This window comes from Aspergillus ambiguus (genome assembly GCF_047715705.1).
Source record: "Aspergillus ambiguus strain CBS 117.58 unplaced genomic scaffold BDV59scaffold_1, whole genome shotgun sequence".
Lineage (NCBI taxonomy): Eukaryota > Fungi > Ascomycota > Eurotiomycetes > Eurotiales > Aspergillaceae > Aspergillus > Aspergillus ambiguus.
In genome coordinates, this window is record NW_027395514.1 from 1,280,946 (window position 1) to 1,300,076 (window position 19,131).

The following is a 19,131-nucleotide window of genomic DNA, read 5'->3' on the forward strand; positions in this document are numbered from 1 at the left end:
GCCTCCATGGATGCTCCTACCCAGCCGTCACAATGGGCAGGATAAAGGGTGACGACGACGGCCCTCGACAGCCCCCTGACATGACAGTGGTGGCCGTTGACGGCCGCACTCGAGCCCGAACGACCAGCGATGCCAACCACCCCGACGAACCAGGGCCGCCAGATTCACGATCCAGCAAGACCAGCGCCGGGCCCGACCCCAATTTGGCCAACCCGCGGCTCCTCGTCAACCGCACCTGCATCTACGAACGCCATCTCCCTGCGGACGCGTACATCACCGCGCACGTCCAGCGCCTTCAGCATGGCTACTACTCGTCGCCGGCGGTGTCCGACCAGGACTTCGACCACGTCGACTTCCTCAGCATCAACTTCGTCTTCCACTCGCCCAACACGCTCGCGCACCGCTTCCGCGCCGCCACCATCCGCGCCTCCGTCCACTGCCCCCGCGACAACACCAGCACCACCAGCACCACCGCACGCGCCCCGCGCGGCTCCTCGCGCACCCACAACGCCCGCTTCCTCAAGCACGCGCCGCACCTCCTCTACGGCACCGTCTCCCCGGAGACGCTGCAGTGGAACTACAGCCTGACGGGCTCCCTCGGGGTGGCGGAGCTCCCGATGATGGCCAGCATCACGCCAGCCGGGGGCATGAACGGGCAGTACCGGCGGTACGAGATGATGCGCATTCAGGGGTCGGTGCGGTCGCTGGCCAGCGCGCGCGGGCGCCGGTTCGACGTCGAGGCGGGCCAGGTCGTCTGGACGCTCGAGGAGAACAGCCTGCAGCGGTCGGGCCTGCCGCGCGAGTTCACCTTCGCCCTGCTGATCGCCAAACCGCGCCGCGACGCCCGCGTGCACTTTGCCCTCGACATTGACCCCGTCCTGCAGCTCCACTGCCTCACCTACCCGGCCTGGTGGCTGACGGCCTGGCCGCGCTACCGCCCCGTCCCACGCCGCCCCGTCGACTTTCGCGGCGAGATCGGCCAGCGCTTCGAGCCGGCCGCTCCCAGAGAACGAGACAGAAACGACCCCGACGACGCCCGGCGCGCCGGCTTCAACTTCGCCGCCCTTGAGAGCTCCTTTGACGACTACGTCCATATGCCCGGGAAGCGCTTCTCGCGTGTAAGTCTCCCCCTGCCCCGCGGGTGTCCTCGGCCCCGGAGCTGATCTCATCCTGTGACTCCTTTCCTCCCCGTGCAGGCCCCTATCTTCCCCGACGAATCAGCCCCCGACAGCGACCTGCCGCCCCCCGACGCATCGCTCCCCCGCGATTACTCCCTCGTGCAGCCAGTCAGCGGCATGCCCCAGATCCCCTTCCAGGCCGGGGGGATGGCGGCGATGCCGGGGCAAGTGCCGGTGAACGCGGCGGCAGGGCCGATGATGCCGCCGGGGTTCAATCCCGGGGGGATCCCAATGCAGGCGATCCTCGCCGGCAGTGCGAAACCATGAACAGGGGAACGAACAGGAGAAGGGAGCGAGGGAGCAGAAGGGAAGTCGGATTAACATTAGATGCGGATGGAGAAAGTCTGCAGTCGGGATGCAAATCAAGCGCTTGCATTAGTAGATTAAACTTCGGCGACGGTTGTCTGTCAGGATTGAAGCCTAACCTAAATCGACTACGGGGCAGGAAGGTACGATCGATCATGCTTAGATAGCATCAGCAATAAACAAAATCAACAGGAGGTATTATTCCCTGCAATATCCTCTCTGGGTACCTACCTACCTACTGCCTGAGGGACCTACGGTAGGGAGAGGACGAGTACCGTTGGATATCGGGTTGTATGTAACGTAATACATCACAATACAGACCCGGCAGCACCGCACCAAACCCTGCAAATCAATTACGCAACCCCAACCAGCGGATATAACCTACCCAGATATCCCTCATCGCGTGTCCCATGGATCGCCCTCGTCCTCCAGCTTTACCCACGCCAATGAGGGCGGGCCCTCGGTCCCCCCTCAAGAACGATGAGGGTCAAGAACGATGAGGGGGGATCCATCCGCGGTTGCTGCAGTGGATCTCGGGACAACTCGGGTTGGTCCACCAGCGATGATCGACAGTATAGTCATCATGGATGTTGACCGAGCTGGAGCAGCACCATCCACCGTCGATTCGTTGGAAACACTACGCCGGAGAGTCGGGAGGAGAAAATGAGTAGATCATCTCGGGTCCTCCGTGGACCCTGATTTCCATTCCATCCATTCCGTTCGATGATACTTCCACATTGCGTCGGCCACCCCGGGCGAACCCGATGATATCACCAGGGACCTGACTACCTACGGCAAGGGGAAGTCCAGCAAACAACACTCGAATAGTAGTAGCAAGTAACAGCAGGAGAAATATCGAACAGCATTCATTGCGTCCACCGAGAAATCCCAGAACCGGCCATACTCCAGACCCCATGACGTTCTCCCGTGAACGGAACAAACAGCAAGGATATGCGCAGAAGACAGACAAAACAGAGCGAAAGCGAGGTGGTAGAGAAAAAAAAAAGAAAAAGAAGCAAATAACCGCCCCAGACCGTGCCACCCAAACCGACCCATTGCTCATAAGGTATTAACGCGACACGCATGAAAACGGAAGAATCAAGATCGAACAGAAAAACCCCATACGCGAAGTGTTGGTGCGATAAACAGCTGGAAAGCAAATTTTCGGGTGCATCGTATCATCGTAGAAACAAAACAACTCAAGGGGTGAAAAAGAAAAAGCCGCCGAGACCTCCTCTAGAGCAGTGTTCCGTCCGGGTAATCATCCATAGAGTATATGCAGAGTCTATGCCCAACGTGCCGCCCTTCTGGAGACAATTATAAAAAGAAGCCATGAACGAAAGTTAGAAAGGAAATTCAAAAAAAAAACCAGCTTATACCTGCGGTTGCGCGGGCGCCGCAGTCGTCCATGTCGACACAGGGTAGCCGGCGTGAGCCGCCGGAGCCGTAGCCCCGACATAATATTGCTGTCTATCGGCACCGGCGTAGTACGGCGCGATCGTGTTGGAATCCCGACGAGGGATGCTGGGGTCGAATGCAGCCAACCCGCGCTGCTCCAGCGTCTGGTGCGATGCCCCATCCAGTCCCGCGATGCTGAAGCTGTTCCCCCGCGAGAAGGTCGCTGGCGTGTCGAGGGGCGACGTTGCGTCCGTGGCGACACTACGCGAGGAGATGGAGGAATTGCGGTAGGTGCTCTGATCGGAGTGGGAGCGGTTTCGCTCGCTCAAGGAGCTCGGGATGGTCGTGCCGAGGGCCGACTGGAGCGAGGAGGACATGGCACTCTGGCCCAGCGCATCGAAGCTCGTCCCGTACTGAGTGGGCGGCGCGCGGAAGTGCGGGTGGTCGTCCGGTTTCTGCGGGATTTGTGCGGGCGCCGATGGGGTGGGGAGGAAGGCACTGGGTGCGGTTTGCGCCGAGATCGAGCCGGCCATGGAGTAACCGGCTATCGGGGTGGACTGGGGAGCGTGGGTAGTGGCATAGGGGGCGGCGGTGGCGGGGTGCATGTAGAAATCAGGGTGGGCGCTTGGGATGGCGGCGTACCCGGCCGGGGTGACGAGCTGCGGCCGATAGCCATAGATGCCGTGCGTCGGGTCGTTGAGGCTGTCCAAGCCGCCGGTCTCCAGATCGTCAATCGGGGCGCGGAAGCTTTGCTTCTGAGTCAGTTCTGCACGGGGGCGGATGTAGCGCAGGGTCTCCACGATGGACGGTGGGCTTAAATGACCCCGCATCACATCTTCAACGCTGTAGTACGACACAAGATGGTGTGTGACCCCCGAGACCGTCACACTCATCGTCTTCTTGACCAACCCCGAGTCCTTGAAACCGTACGAATCCACGAGCGAGCCAACCAGGGCCCTTTCCATGTCCGACTGATGCGGTCGCTCCCCAAACGCCGAGGTTGACGAAGGGGAATAGGCCGGCGCGCCGTTGCTGCTGTCCTGGCGGGGATAGGGCTCCCCCGGCCGGGTAGAGGGCACGGGACGACGGTTGGCCTTCTTCATCGCGCGCTTCTTCTCCCCGGGGGGGAAAGGCTTCTCAAGCTCCCGGTAGACGAGGAAATTGCCCAGGATGCGACTGGGACTCCAGGTGACCCCGTCCGTCCACCGCTTGATCCCGGAGGAGTTCTCCTCGTAGATGAAGACACTACCGCTGCGTACGAGATGGCCCCGTTCACGATCGTGGGGGCGGCGGGGCACATGGTGTAGAACGCCGGTGAGGCAGGCCTCGAACAGGATCAGAGCATCTTGGGTGGTGGCGACGTAACCGGTGAAGGTAGGCTCCAACACCGTGGTGGTGCCGTTCACCATGGTGGTGATGTGATGTCCTTGGGGGATACAGACGTGAGGTCGGGAATGAACCTAGTTGGAAAGGGGTCGACGAGGTAAATCCGATCAGAGTTAAGGCCACAGCTGATCAGAGTTTCGAGTTAACTCGAGTCGAACGGGAAGTGCGCTTGTTCCTAACCCTAAGGAAGGGACTAGTGATGAGGCGACGGCGGATGAAGTCGTAGGATGCAACCACGGCGATAGAGGAAGAGAGAGAAAGAAGACGAGTTTCGCGGGGAGAGAACTTGAAGCAAAGAACCGGAAGAGAAGAAGGGTTTGGTTGGGAGGAGGAAGAGGAAGAGGAGGAGGGGGGAAGAGAAAGGGAAGGATGGATACTCCCGGGAGTTGAACAACAGGGAAGAGGGAATGACAGGTTGAAGAGCGAGCTTGACGGCGTCAGTGAACCGTAGACGAGGGTCGATGATGTGAGTTAAAATGGCACCCCCCTCGTCGAAAGAGTTTAAGATTATCCAGAGTTGAGAGTCCCGGATCGACAAGCACGGGCCCTTTTTTGCTGGATGATTCTTATATTATTATTTTATTAATTCTTTTTTCTCTCTCTCCCTTCTTTCTCGATTTTCCTTTTCTCTCCCACCGAGAGCGCGGGAAATAGGCCAAGGCTGGATCTGGAGAGAAGAGAATCGTCTGGGCCCGAAAAAGCTGGGTCAAACTGGAGCTTTTGGTTCCACGGTTGGCGATCGGATCGTATAGGTCGACTGGTAGACGCTCCAACCACAGAACACAGCGGGAATTCCTCCGCCTGCAACTCTCGTCCACCGGATCGTACGAGGTCGAAACCCGTTTTGTCGTGAAGTTACCAGATGATCGTGGGAGAGAGGGAACGGAGGGGGGGAATAAATAGAAAGAGGCGACAGAGAGAGACCGGGTTCCAGGTGATGATGACTACCGGATGAGCTGTTCGGGGGCGCCTGTCTCAGAGGAGGAATGTAAGCCGATTTAAATCATCCAGTTGAGATGGTTGATGGTTCCAGGTGAAGAGGATGGTGGGAGAACATGCGACAGAGGAAAGAGACCGCGATATAGGTAGACGGGGAGGAGGTAGATCATATAACAGTCATCATAATCATCACCGTGGAGAAAAATCCCAAGAGAAAAAAAAATAATAATAATAATAACAATAAGATAGGGAAGAAAAAAAATGAGAAAGATTTATCATAAACATTGCAGGTACTCAGAAGGGGGGCGTAACGTATTGTAAGCTTCTTTAAAAAAGATTATTTTTTCAAAAGGAATAAAACGGAAAAAAAAAGTAAAATAAAAAAAAATAATGAATAAAATAAATAAGTAAAAAAAAAAAAAGAGGAAAGAAAAAGGAATGGGAAGAAGGAAGGCTGCTGAATGGACGGGAAGGGACCTAGGCCAGTCGGGCATGATGCGGGTTGGACACAAGCCAACGACGCAAGACCAGACCGTGAAGAGTGCAGGGCGGGGAGGGGCGACCCAAGCAATGGTAGGCCCGAGCAGAGGGAGAAAATGAGGATGGTGGGCGCAACTAGCGATCCCAAGGGAGCAGCTGCGAGCGCGACAGTGGATCGGGGGCCATCGTGGATCCATCATCGATACCCTTTCTCATCATCATCGACTGACTTCAGGAAGCCAGGTAGAAAGCAAATCAACAAAATAAACGAAAAATAACATGGAATAAAATCAATCGGATAGCAGAGAATAAAATGTGCATATCAAAAAGGTTCAAAAGAGAAAAAAAAAAGGCTAAAAAGGAAATATCTCGAATGGCTCGCAAATCGTGCGATCGTGCAAAGCAACCATCAAAACTAAAGACAATCAAGGGTCCATCAAACAGACTTACTTCAGAATCTCGCGGGGACGGTCAAAGCAGGTACCCCGTTTCACTTGAGCCGGGGGAGGAACCTTGTTTGGTGGATGGATGCGACGACGGTGATGACGTCCACTACTGTCTCGTCCTCCAGCTAAACCGCTCGAAGGCTTATTCTCTGTTATATCTCTGGGAATGCCGAGGAGAAAGCAGGGCCACGATCAAGAAACGGAATGACAAGTCAACCCGCCCAAATCGCAGACCAAACCGGGATGAACTGCAGGGAACGTTCGGTCTGTAGGTGACTGGATTAAGGAAGGAGGGGGTGGAAACGCGATGGAGTCAAGGACCGTGGAACTTGGCCGGGGATTAAATTGGAAAAGCCCGGTCAGGTCCTTTCCTGAACAAGTGGGCTCGGATCTACGATTCTTCGTCACCCTTATTAGTACGGGCAAATGAGACTGGAATTATCATCATGCTACTAGGACAAGAGGAGGAATCCAATAATGCCAACCCATATCAATTGCCGACCTCCATCCGGACAGAGGATATCCGCGGGGAGATGAGCGGCGTGGGAGAAGGGCGGACGCAGGCAATCGGCGAGTCCGTTCAGGCATCCTGGATCCTGACCAGTGATCGCACCCTCCGGACATCCTGAGATTCGGGAGATCTCGTTTGCATACGGTTACTACTGGATGGGAGTGAGCATTCGGATAATGCTGGGCCATCATGTGTCCGGAGTACGATGATGTATGTGACCCCCAGTTCCACGACTCACCATCTCCTAGGGGCCGTCGTAGTGCGTGAATCTAGTGGTCACCAGAAGGTTAGCGTGCCATGGATGCCTAGAAAGGAGGCAATAATGACTATTCTGCTATTATTTATTTATTATTATTATTTTTTTTTTTAAAAAAAAAGGAGAGACGGGCCCCACCAGAGGCAGACGGGGCTGTGTCGTGAACCAGTTGATAAAGACTGGTGTCAAGTAATCGTCAAAAAAACAAAAGGTTCGGCCGAAGACAGATAGAAATCGTCAAGACGAACTTTAAGACTGTGAATATTGAGTTTCTCAGCATGATCTTACTTGAACCTCTTATTTTCTAGATCGGTTGATGTGATATAAAAGCTCTCCGATTCCCGCCCCCTCTCTCCGACCGTTTTGTGTCTCTTTTCCCACACGACCCCCTTGGGTGAGATCCGATCGATAGGTATGGAGTGCATATCGTCCGTACATATTTTGGTTTTCGCCCAACGCCTCCCCCTCCCCTCCTCCAAAACTTGTTGAGGAATAATAATAATAATAATAATAAATGGAATAATAATACGACCCCTCTCTTCCAAGAAATAATGTTCAAACAAATTGAGAATGCCACATTGGACATGGTTGCCTGCGTACCAGTGGATCTCTCCATCCAACCACGGCTCTGCCCCTGACGAAGACTTGAGGACAAGATGATGTGCACCGGTCATCGAATTGTCGGGGCTCTCACATTCCCGCACTAAAAGAGGCATTTAACCCCACCCGTGCTGATTCCGCTAAGAATCCTCACCGAGAGGGATCAGCATCGACGAACTGGATGGATTCTTCGTGCGAAAGATTCGCCCAGACCGTAGGCGTATGTTCGATCAACGAAACCCCCAAAGTTCGGAATAATTAAACGGGGACATAAGGAGCGAGAGAGAGAGAGTCATCAAGCAAGGCAAGAAAATAAAAAGGAATAAAAAGACGCAGTGTTTACGAGCGGGTTGCGCAAAGTGCCTCGGTGGCATGGGATCGGATTGGTTCCTCACGAGAGGGGGGGAAGTGTTTCTGGAGAACAGGAAGGGGTTTATTTCCCGGATTCCAGGGCCCGGCTTTATCATTCATCATTTGGTGAGAACGAAGTCCGCCGTTTGCCTGTTGTTAGAGTCCCCGGCCCTCGGGATTTCTTCCATTCGTCAACTGTCCCCAGACGGGTAAATACGGTCCGAATGGATGTCTCACGGTGACAACAGAGACCCTACAGTCTATTATGGATTGGAACATCTGTCGAATGCATGGCTCGGAAAGGGGAATGACTACAGTATCGGCTGATAATTACCCTTCCCAGAATATCCAAGTCCCTAAAGGCCTCGTCATCCTCCTCCCTGGTTCGGGGTCGTTGTCTTACTCACTAGTCCACATTAGCGCCTCCCGGCCTATGTTGAGGCCATCTGCGCAGATGAAGGATCGGCTTCGTCAGCTTCCAGAAGACCGGGGCGGGCGACAGGATGACACCGCTAATGGGGCGACCGTAAGGAGTTAGACCGGAACATCGTTGCGACCAGGTGCCCGACACAGCGGAGAACTACGCGTAGAACCGGACAATCACAGCGGACAGAAGGGGGGACTGTGCGCGGCTTTGGCTGGCCATGGCATGCCCCATACCCTGTATTTTGGCGGGGAGGGGGGAAAGGAAGAGGAGAGGAGGCAAGAAGATCCCGCCCAGCGTCTCGTAACTAGTGTTAGTCGCCGTAGATCAGCATTATTAATCTCCATTCTGTTTTGCCATTCTGGGACTAGTACTGTTGGGAAAGTTCTCCTCTTGTCGCCCACAACCCTTTGGGGGATCGCTCTCGACACCACGAGCGACTCACTTCTTCCCCGGGGGCCACTAGGGTCCGTGCAGAAGCCGAGACCAATAGTTTCCGCTGAAGGGACGATCCCACTCATCTACTTCGTATTATGAGAATTCTCCAGAAGACACGAGAATGAAGCGGCGGAGCGGTGGCAAGTATGGGCATGTACGCAGTAGTCAGAGAGAGGGAGGGAGGGAGGACTGCGTATGCAGCGCAAGAACGGCCCACTCGGTCATGACGATCAATTTAGAAAAGTTAACTAACCACCCTGCCCAGTCTGCCGCGCCCGACTAAACTTTAGAGTTGGGTTGACTGCGATTGTCGGTAACTTCTCCCCAATTCAGGGGGCTATCGTGTCTGGAGCTTTGTATTGGACACTTTTCGAAACTTTCACGGGAGATCCTCAGTAGATCCAAGCAAACCGCCATTGTGAATTCTCCTTGACAGGGAGAGACCTAGTGGCAAATCACCGCCCGGGAGGGAGATTGGCTACCAACCTGGGTTCGACCTCAACATCAACCTACCATCCTTCTCCGCATGGACAGCCGGCGCCGGGGGGGAATCTAGAGGAGCAAACTGAGGACATTTCCTAACACCAGGCAGGGATCGCGCTGATTGGCAGTCCCGACAAACTGGATGAACAGTAGACGATCCCAGTTGGCGCGTGCTTGTCGAAACCTAATTTAGCAGCAGGAGAAAAGCAAAACATAAAAGCAAAAACCATTCGAAGCTTCCTGGATAGCTCCATGATTCCCCTTGCACCACTAGACGGGCGGGTAGGTATCCAAGTCGACGTAGGTAGAGGGAAGGCCTGTCGAGAAACCAGACTGAATCTCGATAAAGATACCCCGCGTGTGATCTCACCCAACCAAAAGGGTGGGAATGTATCGGAGGATAAGATCAGTATCAGTTGAACAATAGACCCCTGCAGAGGAACCCTGGCAAAACTTCAGGGTGAACGTTGACGCACTGAGCCTCGGGGAGATTTCCCCAGGTCTTGATGTGATCTGTATTGTTTCCCCCGCGTTGGTTGTAGAGTTAATAGCCTAGGGCTGTGAGACAGGCAGGTCGTGTACGCGAGCCCTCTCTATCACCAATGTACATATGTAACTATAAATACCATGATACAATTGGACCGAGGGCCTGCCCGAAAGGGTATGAAGAGGGCCACTGGGGTTGTCCTTACATGCAGCTGCAAGACCCAAGATCGGTCGGTACGCAGCCAGAGTTCGACTATGAAGCACCGAAGCTAGGATGCCCCTTGACAGGGCTCGGTTAGATGGAATGGTGAGAATGGCGACGATCAAACAACCCAAGGAAGCTCTGTCGCGGAAGGTAGGAATGGGCTTGTGAAGCGATATTGACTTTCATCCCCCCGAAAATGCATCCCATGATCTGGTCGCAAAGATGACATATATACATACATGCGCAAGGGAGCAACACCCCCACGAATGAGAATTTCTTCTTGTTCTCGTTCTTTTATTTATATATTTCTTTTCTCCTTTTCGGCTTTCTTTAGAAAAACATATATCAGAATAGTTTATCAAAAAGGAAGGTCGTAGTTATAGGACGAAGTATGTACCTTGCATCTTCACTCTGGATACAAAATCCATTGAGACATCTCTATGTCGCACAACTTGCAAGTCCTGTTCCGTCCTCACTAAACCCGGCATACGGAGTAGTTAAGCGACTCGCTTCCAACTTTGATGTATTGACGTTCTATCCAGACTAGGGAAAACCGGCTCCATGTACGGGAAGAGTTTTCCGCCCAATCAGAAAAAGGCAGAAATCCCACCGCATGACTCCATTCAGGCTCGAGCCATGCGATCTGCGATAGCTCTATTCATCCACGCCAACGCCACGCACCGCGAACCATCATGCACCTGGGCCATTGACATACGGCTGAGAAGTGTTCTAGCAATGTTTCTAGTGGAGACATCTCCCTCCCTCGTAGAACACACCCTTCGACGACCTAAAACCTCGGTCGTCGTAATTTAAGTAGCACCAACAAATGAGAGGGACCTAGAATACCAGCGAATGACCCAACTGGACAGACAAGGGACTGGAAGAGGGCCAACCGACAATCTAGAGTGTGTGGGAATGGATCAAATTTTGTTCTGTGATCCGACTGTGGCGCAGTTCTACCAACTGGGGACCGACGGAAGGGAAATGCCGCAGGAGATGTTGGCCAGCCCCGATCTAGAGAGGCGATCATCACGCATAGTCAAGGATGTCGACCCAAGGTGGCCAGAACGGGGCGACGCCGCAGACACGAGCCCACTTGTACCAGAACTAATATCAACTAGTACTAGTGAATACTGTATAGTAGATCGTCGTAATTAAAAGGGAGGGAGTATCCCGTACAATGGAGTAATTAAATCCAACTCATCTAGGTCCTGCTTAGATTTAGCCAGATGAAAGCCGATATGTCCTTTGGTTTAGTCACGGAGAAGATCGATTTGGAATTGATGCATGGCCCAGCAGTTCTAAGGCTTCCAGCACGCGGAAGACAATGGTGAAGGAAACCCTCCGGTCATGCAGACACGCTGTAGAATCAAGCCAATTACTGTGATTCGACCGTAATGCTGGAAACATCTTCCCCCTGCAGGAGGCTGGATTGAGTAAGCTCTCAGGAGACGAGGAGCAGGGATGATCTGTTCTGCTGAAACCGCGAACTGTCCGGTACCAGTACATCTGGAATTCTGAGAGTTATTGCTGATTGGATAGACGGAGCCAATCTCCAGATCACCCAGTGGGAACATTCTGTCAAGGGATGCTACGGCTCTTCCTTCTCCCCTTGGCCTAACGTACGAGTTCCCACTTCCCCAAACAATCCTTCATTTTCGCAGACCCATAACGACTAAGAAGGTTTCCGCCGTTTTACAGGTTACAAGCGCGGTGTGGTGTCCCCGGAGGCAGAGAGACAGGCTGGGCGAGCAGCAACCTGCAGCTCCAGGCAGTTGGATGCCTGCCATGATGGGGTCCTAAGATCTCTTAGACTGCACGGATTGGCCACGTAAGGACGCCACGGGCTCGTGTAGAAATATGATTTGGTCAAGACCCAACCCAATCAACCGGGGCGAACAGATTCCAGTGAATACTCTAATTGGATGGAGAAGATGATCTCCGGTGGACGGCGTACTGTGTCCTTTTTGCTTGAGCTTCTCTTCTAGTCCATTGACAACTTACTGCGTACGCCGTAGGTTCAATGCATCTTCCTACGGAGTACGCAGATCAGAAAGGTCTCGAAGGCACATCAGATCACGCTAACACAAATGATCTTGACGGTCAGATAGTCAGCAAATGATGCTGACATGTGAACTTCAGGGGAATGATCAAACAAATAGCCGGACGCTGACCCAAGAATAGGAAGGATCTGGGCTTCTGGCGAATGATAATGGGAGCCATATTCCCTAATAATGGTCATCCTCGGGAAGGCTTTCTTTAGTGTCTTGCCTGGAACCATCACCAATTACAGCGATCCGGTGGACCTGCAGATGGATGGATCCACTGCGGATGAGAAATGTCTCCGGATAGCACTCGTCCGATAATTTCTGACTTGGTTTGTGCGAGGAGTCTCTGTCGATGCTGTATAAAACTACGTGCAGATAGACAGTTTGTAAGTATGCCTGCCTATCAGTGTTGAGTCTCTCAGTCTTTACGGATGACCAACTGCCCAAAGTCTGGATACCCTGCGTATCCGGAGTATGCCGGCAATTATTCCCTCTAAATAGCATGGTGTTCACTAACCCATAGTTGGTTACCAGAGATATCTGGACTAGCCCCAAGCTAGCACCGACCGGCCCTGATTTTTAATTGCCTGAATGGGCCCGGTTCCAATTCTACAAAGACACAGGACCCTCAATTACGCCGATAGCCTCAAGCCAAGTGCTATGGTCTTCTGGGGCACAAGGACGTCCTACGATCGACTACTGCCCGTGAATGAGAGGCAACCAAAGCCAACCTGGACCGTGTGCTTTGACAACCCCGTCAAACAGGGTAATCATCACCTAATAGTGACTCGTCATAGGGATCTAGTGCCTGACGTGACCTGTCATTTTCTTACCTTCCCCCTGGTCCATCCGACCCTGCAGAGGAACTGCCGCTAGCCCCAGTTTAAGCTCAGGCATGGGCGCACAACACTGTGAATGCCCTAGGGCGGACGCCGTACAGCATAGATTACGGGGTACGCACTACATCCCCGGACCAGATAAGGGAGACGCCCCTTTCTTGTCATCTCGTCGTCCATGGTAATACTCGGGTTGATCAGTAGTGAATCTGGTGCGACGAGGGCACGCGATTTGATCAAGACGTCAGGGGGGCTGCTCGGTCCGGTGGATCTCAGGGCCATATTCGGCGAAACTCACTGGTAAGTAGTCTACTTTGCTCATTATCTGGTTATACTCCGTACATGGAGATGCGCTTCATAATGCCATTATACAATCATGCTCAAATTACGTAGATCAATCGTGGGTCTATGTACTTCTATGTACGGATACTCCGGAATAGCACTCCGTAGTAGTGGCATAGTTGAGACATAACTCCCCAACTGTGAACCAAACGTATGGCCTATCGAGTATCCGGGTAGGTTCTCCGTATACATTCGAAGGAATGTAGTGATCTCTCCACTTCTTTTGGTCTTGCGATATATCCAGGTTCCATGTTGTTCCTGTCCACTCTGGAGGTATATTGGCATTACATCGTGCTGTGAATATCTCCAACGATACTCTGTTAAGGTCGTTAAATGGTGTACAGTTTACCAACGACTGTTTCTGCCGAGCATCGGGCTTATTATTAATATAGCAGACTAATCCATAACTGTTTCTAGCTTGTTACGCAGTAGTGGATTCTAATAATGCACTGTTGATCTCATTTATCACCATTCTGTTTCTTTCCTAGTGGCTCTGCTCAGGCACATCGTAATAAGCTAACTAGTTGGGTTTCGATCCATCCTTAGTCTTCCGGCTGGAATTTCCCCTCTTTCCCTAATTTCGAGTTACCAATCATTGTGGGTTCTTCATCTTAGCTCTTCCATCTCTGCAACGCTTCCTATGCCCCATTTGACCCATGTCTTCTATAGACTGTATAGGCACAATTATAACTAAGACCGGTATTTTGTGCGTATTACTTCGACATCGTTTGTCATGTACTTCTAACGTGCTCCCTTGCTGTTACGATCTTGGCGATCTCGTTCGTGCTGGTTTCTCTCCCTTTACCCACATCGCAGATGCATCCCTCGCATTTTGTAGGAGGCAAATGCAAATGTTCCTCGACTTAAAGGCTTGCCTCTACCAGCTAATCGCCACAACTTACGCACAGACAATCGCCTCATTCGAAAGTCCTCGGACATGGGCCTGTCCTGTTGCCTCCTGCTCCCCCACACCAATGACAGGGATCCGTTTCAAGCTCCGTATTCGAAATCCAAGCCAATGATAAAAATGGATAATAGATAAAAAACGTGGCTTTGGCGTCTGCGCGTGTCTCAACATTATTACTTTTGCGGAAATTTCTGCGACGCCATGAAGACGATAGTGACTGGGAACATGCTGAACTTTGTTCCCTAGTGGATGGACACCCACCCCGGTCCGATAGTAATATCTATTATAGGCCGAACTAGCAAGCATCTAACTTAATTCATCCTCAAGACCCTCCGCACAATACTAGATTTTCACTTTTTGGAGGGCATAGTTTTTCATACCCACAGACGCATAAGCCTCTTCTTCCCCCCCGAGAATGGTATTTGCATGGGACGAGAGGCGAGGAATGCACCAATTCCCCTGTCTTGTGGGGGGCGAGCATGTATGTACGCAGTACAGATTACGCCCTCGGAGGAATGGGTATCTGGAACGGCGTGTTCGCATAGCAGCGGACATAGCGGCGGAGCTGACGGGAAGGACGGCAGGTCGTCTCAGGTAGCAGAAAGGGAGTGAGTGAGACCTGAGAGACATTTGCCGCGCTGTGTGATGTAGATCTGCAGATTTGAGCGAATTCAACGCGGCTAAGTGGACCAGCATGGGTGAGAAGACGAGAATGCGGGCCTGCTACTTGCTCAGGAAGGATTCAGTAGGGTCTTGGGTTCTCTTCAGTGAGTGGTACCTAATCAAGGGGGCATGAGAGGGGGTCTCGTTGACCATAATCCCACCGCTTCTCCCCTTCATCTCGTCGAGGAATGAAAATTTCCGTTTCTTACTGCAAATACGGGGCGGGCAACATATGAGAGGCGATCCTCGTCCTAGAATGAATGCATGGTAGAGTGTGCCGAATCATGTTCTGTCTGGCCACGCTTACACTTCAGCCCCTTGGCTGTAGAGTTCACGCGACAAACTATATCCGACTCGGGTCAGGTTCTCTTCATGGCGATTCGGCACTCTCCTTTGAAGAATGCAAGGGGACAGAGAACTCCAGTGTTTTGACCGTTGTGTTGACGTTCGATTAACGCTTTCTCCAAAGTCAATCTCCTCCGGGGCGCAGATAACCCCAGAAAGCGTCCTTCATCCCTTCCTCTCCCCAGTTAGTGTTTCTGATCTATCATGGTCGGCTGGCATGCATCCGAAGATCGCAACTGTCACCCCCTCCCCGATGTCGAGCAGAATGACCCTGTGTGTCTACCCAACCGGACCGGATATGACGCACACTGATGATGGATGATATCGGTTCATTCACAGCCGGTTGGCTCTCTGGACCAGTGCACATGCAAGGCTGATCCAATATTCCGCACATTATCATCATCATTCCCTCCCACTGGCCCTCAGCCCGCTCACTTCCTCTCGCCCTTTCGGCATCCTGCCGACATGCCGTACGTTACACGGAAATCAATTCCCCCTAAGACATTCCAGCGCCGGCCACTATCCTCGATGTGTCATTCACATGGCAGTGGTGGGTTCTCGATCGCCTTGTGTTACGTTGGCCGGCATTTCGCACCCTCCATCACGCATTCCAGGCCTACGTGGACGGGGGTACCGGGTGTACAATACCGGAGCGGGGGGCGAGCTTGCAGAAAAACACGGGTTTCCGCCAGAGTTGACTTCCTGCGAGGAGGTACAAAGGGGGATTCTACCGGCCATGCCTGTCTCTTTGGCCGGGGATATACCGGCCCCGTTCGGTCGGGATAGTCGGACTGTGCTCAACCCCTCCTTTCCTCCCTGAGAAAGATTTCAAATACCTTGACTCAGTTTTGACTGCGGATAGACATATGTGTCTGAGAGCTTCGTGGTTATGCAGGTTCTGAAGGAGCACTGCGTTTCCATGGCCTGCTTAGAGTTACTCGATGGGGATACGTAGTGCCCGCCGTCTTCTTGAGGGAGACGGAGGTCTCACGAGTGGCGTACAGTGGGAGACACCTGGTCTGTCAGGCACCGATTTCCGGCTACTAACTGACAGGAGATAGCTGCTTGGGTGGCATACTTGAGTCGAAACATGGCGGTATTGTAGAAGAGTAGCATCGGTTCGTGCATGATTATGATGATTATGATATAGGTCAATTACTAGGGGTTGACTGATTGACTGGCCATGGCCCTTGGGTTTCAGGGCTGCAGGATGAGCAATAGTAGTGCCCATGTAGATAACTAGTCTCTACACCGTTTACATCAGAATATCTTTTCTAGCGTTCTTCCTGCTGGGTGGCAATTGTATACTGGGATTCGGACAGACAGTCATGGCCTTTTCCAGGGACCTAATTGAGACCACAGGTTTGTGCTCCCAGGAGCTCTGCGATATACCGTGTAAAACAAACGACATATATTCTACCTGGTTGTATATAATGATACATGGACCTCCTCCCTTCCCCCTCAAAAAAAAAAAAAAAAAAAAAAAAAAAAAAGAGGTACCAGAAAGAACATTCTTATGCTATGTGTAAGCAAAAAAAGCGACGAATATCAAAAAGAACAATTGGGATTCTTTCGCTAACTCAGCCCTTCAGCATACAGAATCGACATTGCACAATTAAAGAGCTTTAACATTTTCCAAAAGGCGCTAGAACTGCGAGCCTCTTGTACAGCGTATATTCATATTACCTCCTTACTGAAGATAAGGTAGAGAAGATATACGTAGAGTAAGGGCTAAAAGATCTCTGTATACTGCTGCTATAGAGGCCGACTTTTTCCTCACTTCCACCTCTTGGAAAGGCTCTTACAGTGTACTGAAATGCATGACCGTCGTATATCCCAGGAATACGTTCGTAGCACAGATCTCGCTTCAACGCAGATTGCTTTGCATTATATCCACCATGAGCGTTGCAGAATTGAAGCCACAGGCATGAGTATTCCTAACTCCCTTACACAGTCACCGCTGTTGCATCACCCCAATTTAGATGGATTCGAGAGATCAGAGGGGAACAAGAGACGTTTTAGAAGCGGCTTTTCCTATTAGATGCCTGTGGAGAACCAGTGTGTGGCAAACAGATGAAGAAGTGAGGCGAAACTGTCCGATGTAAGGGTTCATGTGACCCAGACCCTGCACGAAAATCACATTGACGGTGAGGTTGGTCACCAGGTATACATGCTTAATTTTGCCCACAGGTGCTAATATAGGTATTTGTTTTTGCATGCCTGTTTATGCACGGTGTTGGTGTGGGGGCTGGCGGCCTGCTTTAGATAGTTTTTCACAAGACGTTGGATGTTACACAGGTACATGATACTGCGAAGCTCATAGATAATGTTGTGTACCATATATAGCAGAAATGATATCAAAAAGACACATCATTTCTCACCACGCAGCGCCATGGACACTCAACCTCTTCAACGTTACTAAAAGAAAGACGAAGGAGTAGGTGCGACCCTTTAGGTAGATACATGTGATTTGACTTGTCCTGTAACTTGATTGAAAGCATCTGTAGCTCGGCTTTTCTTTTCTTTTTTTTCCCACTAGAAACAGAAGATGAATCGTCAAATATATGACGTGAGACCCTTTATCATGGCATTATATACACACTAATGTGCAAAGCCTTTGTTGGACCTGGAGCTCTTTGGGACCACAATTGAAGGCATATATGTGAGTAACTATCATATTTCGAAGATAGGATGAAGACCGAAATTCCGAAACTCCAATGTGTAAGCAATAGCACCATTATAACTATCCTGTCTTTCATAAGACAAGCTATAAGAGAAGTGCCGAAAATGCTTTTATTGGCGAGAATTATTGTATAGTGACATATTAAAAGTGTTGCCTACTCCTCCTATACGCCCAGGAAGCTCGAGTGTTTGTTATTATGGCCCTCTAAAAGTCTGCGCCTTCGTCAACCAAGAATGATTCTTTTATGTGTGGCAGCCATTTTCTGTTCAATTCATTATAGGCTATGGGGCGAGACTCAAGAGAGGCGAAGATGACCAAATTTGCCAGAAATATTAGACACCGAAGAAGGCCGGATGTTCTACCGTTAATTACATTCAGAAGAGGATACCATCGATTGACCAAGTTAAATTTCTCACTAATCCGTCACGGTATGAGCAGAGTTGCATGGATGAAAGGAACGCTGAGGGTAGGGGACCATCCCAGTTCAATTAGATATATATATTTAAACATTGTGAGTAGGTATCTGATGACGTGATTGAACTGCCTGATGGAGAGAGTTGGGTGAAAACATATAAAATCAGTGATGAAGAACTTGAGCAAAGTGGTAGGCAAACATGCAGGGTTACGTGGATTGTTTCCGGCTCCAGGCGAATAATCGTAAGTTCATTGAGGTCTCTTCCACGGGGTGCCTGATGACTTCCCATCTCCATCTTGTTTGTCCTTTTCACTCGAATAAGGGCACCAAACGTTTCTTTACATACTATGGAGATTTATATTCCAATAACAATGCGCCGACCGGCTTAGATAGAGGACTCCCTAATGATACTTCATCATAAGCAGTAAGTATCCCATGCCCGGTTTTAAAGGCAACGAAATTATCGAACGATCAAAATTAGAAGTGAACCTGAGTTATCATCAGAGACCATACGTGAAATGCATATTCCTAAGGAAAGTCAGGTCGAAGATAAAGGAACACAGCAAGCAGGCGGGCATTTTGCCTCGAAATTGTATGATAAGCGCACAGAGTGAACCCAACAATACTATTTCTGCATATCAGGTCTTTGGACGAAGCTGCGAGATGCAAAACCAGAAAGATATCTGTACAAAACAGGCGGACTCTATGTCATTGGCTGGGGCAGAAGGTAACCGGCGAAATCGGATTTGGAACAGGAAACAGGGCAAATAATGCCATGGACCAGTGCCCCTAGACCTTTTTTTCTTAGGCGATCTGTAATGGCCCACCGAATGTGAGATCTGGTGGAGTTACGGCCAGGAATTTGTTAGCCACCTAGGGACTGATTTCCCATTTGGGTAAGCGACAGATAGGTGGACTTCATGACACAGTGGTTTTGTACACATGCATGATTGAGGGAATTGCAGCCCAAACGAGAAACGCGATGCTTGCATCACGACATTCTCC

General features: G+C 51.3%; 4 protein-coding genes across 4 annotated transcripts; 2 read left to right on the forward strand and 2 right to left on the reverse strand.

Annotated features, from left to right (window-relative positions):
* Positions 1-32: 32 nt before the first annotated feature.
* Positions 33-1,445, forward strand: BDV59DRAFT_197468 (uncharacterized protein; the record flags this gene model as incomplete). Its single annotated transcript, XM_073692929.1, has 2 exons — positions 33-1,118; positions 1,197-1,445. The coding sequence occupies 2 exons, from the start codon at positions 33-35 to the stop codon at positions 1,443-1,445; spliced, it is 1,335 nt and encodes a 444-aa protein (XP_073553330.1).
* A 176-nt stretch (positions 1,446-1,621) lies between these two features.
* On the reverse strand, positions 1,622-2,848 carry BDV59DRAFT_167138 (uncharacterized protein). Its single transcript, XM_073687841.1, has 3 exons — positions 2,093-2,848; positions 1,720-2,031; positions 1,622-1,642 (listed from the first exon to the last, which is right to left on the reverse strand). Exon 1 carries the CDS (start codon positions 2,545-2,547, stop codon positions 2,122-2,124), a length of 426 nt encoding a protein of 141 aa, XP_073553331.1. The 5' UTR covers positions 2,548-2,848; the 3' UTR covers positions 1,622-1,642; positions 1,720-2,031; positions 2,093-2,121.
* Positions 2,849-4,673, reverse strand: BDV59DRAFT_167139 (camp independent regulatory protein). The gene has a single exon (XM_073687842.1). The coding sequence runs from the start codon at positions 4,289-4,291 to the stop codon at positions 2,858-2,860; it is 1,434 nt and encodes a 477-aa protein (XP_073553332.1). The 5' UTR covers positions 4,292-4,673; the 3' UTR covers positions 2,849-2,857.
* Positions 4,674-15,062: 10,389 nt separating this feature from the next.
* Positions 15,063-15,974, forward strand: BDV59DRAFT_6372 (uncharacterized protein). The gene has a single exon (XM_073696810.1). It carries the CDS (start codon positions 15,347-15,349, stop codon positions 15,812-15,814), a length of 468 nt encoding a protein of 155 aa, XP_073553333.1. The 5' UTR covers positions 15,063-15,346; the 3' UTR covers positions 15,815-15,974.
* The last annotated feature ends 3,157 nt before the right edge of the window (positions 15,975-19,131 follow it).

Bases quoted from the DNA above. Each gene is read 5' to 3' on its own strand.
- BDV59DRAFT_167138 (XM_073687841.1), bottom strand. From the start codon at position 2,547: ATGAGCAATGGGTCGGTTTGGGTGGCACGGTCTGGGGCGGTTATTTGC.
- BDV59DRAFT_167139 (XM_073687842.1), bottom strand. From the start codon at position 4,291: ATGGTGAACGGCACCACCACGGTGTTGGAGCCTACCTTCACCGGTTAC.
- BDV59DRAFT_6372 (XM_073696810.1), top strand. From the start codon at position 15,347: ATGATATCGGTTCATTCACAGCCGGTTGGCTCTCTGGACCAGTGCACA.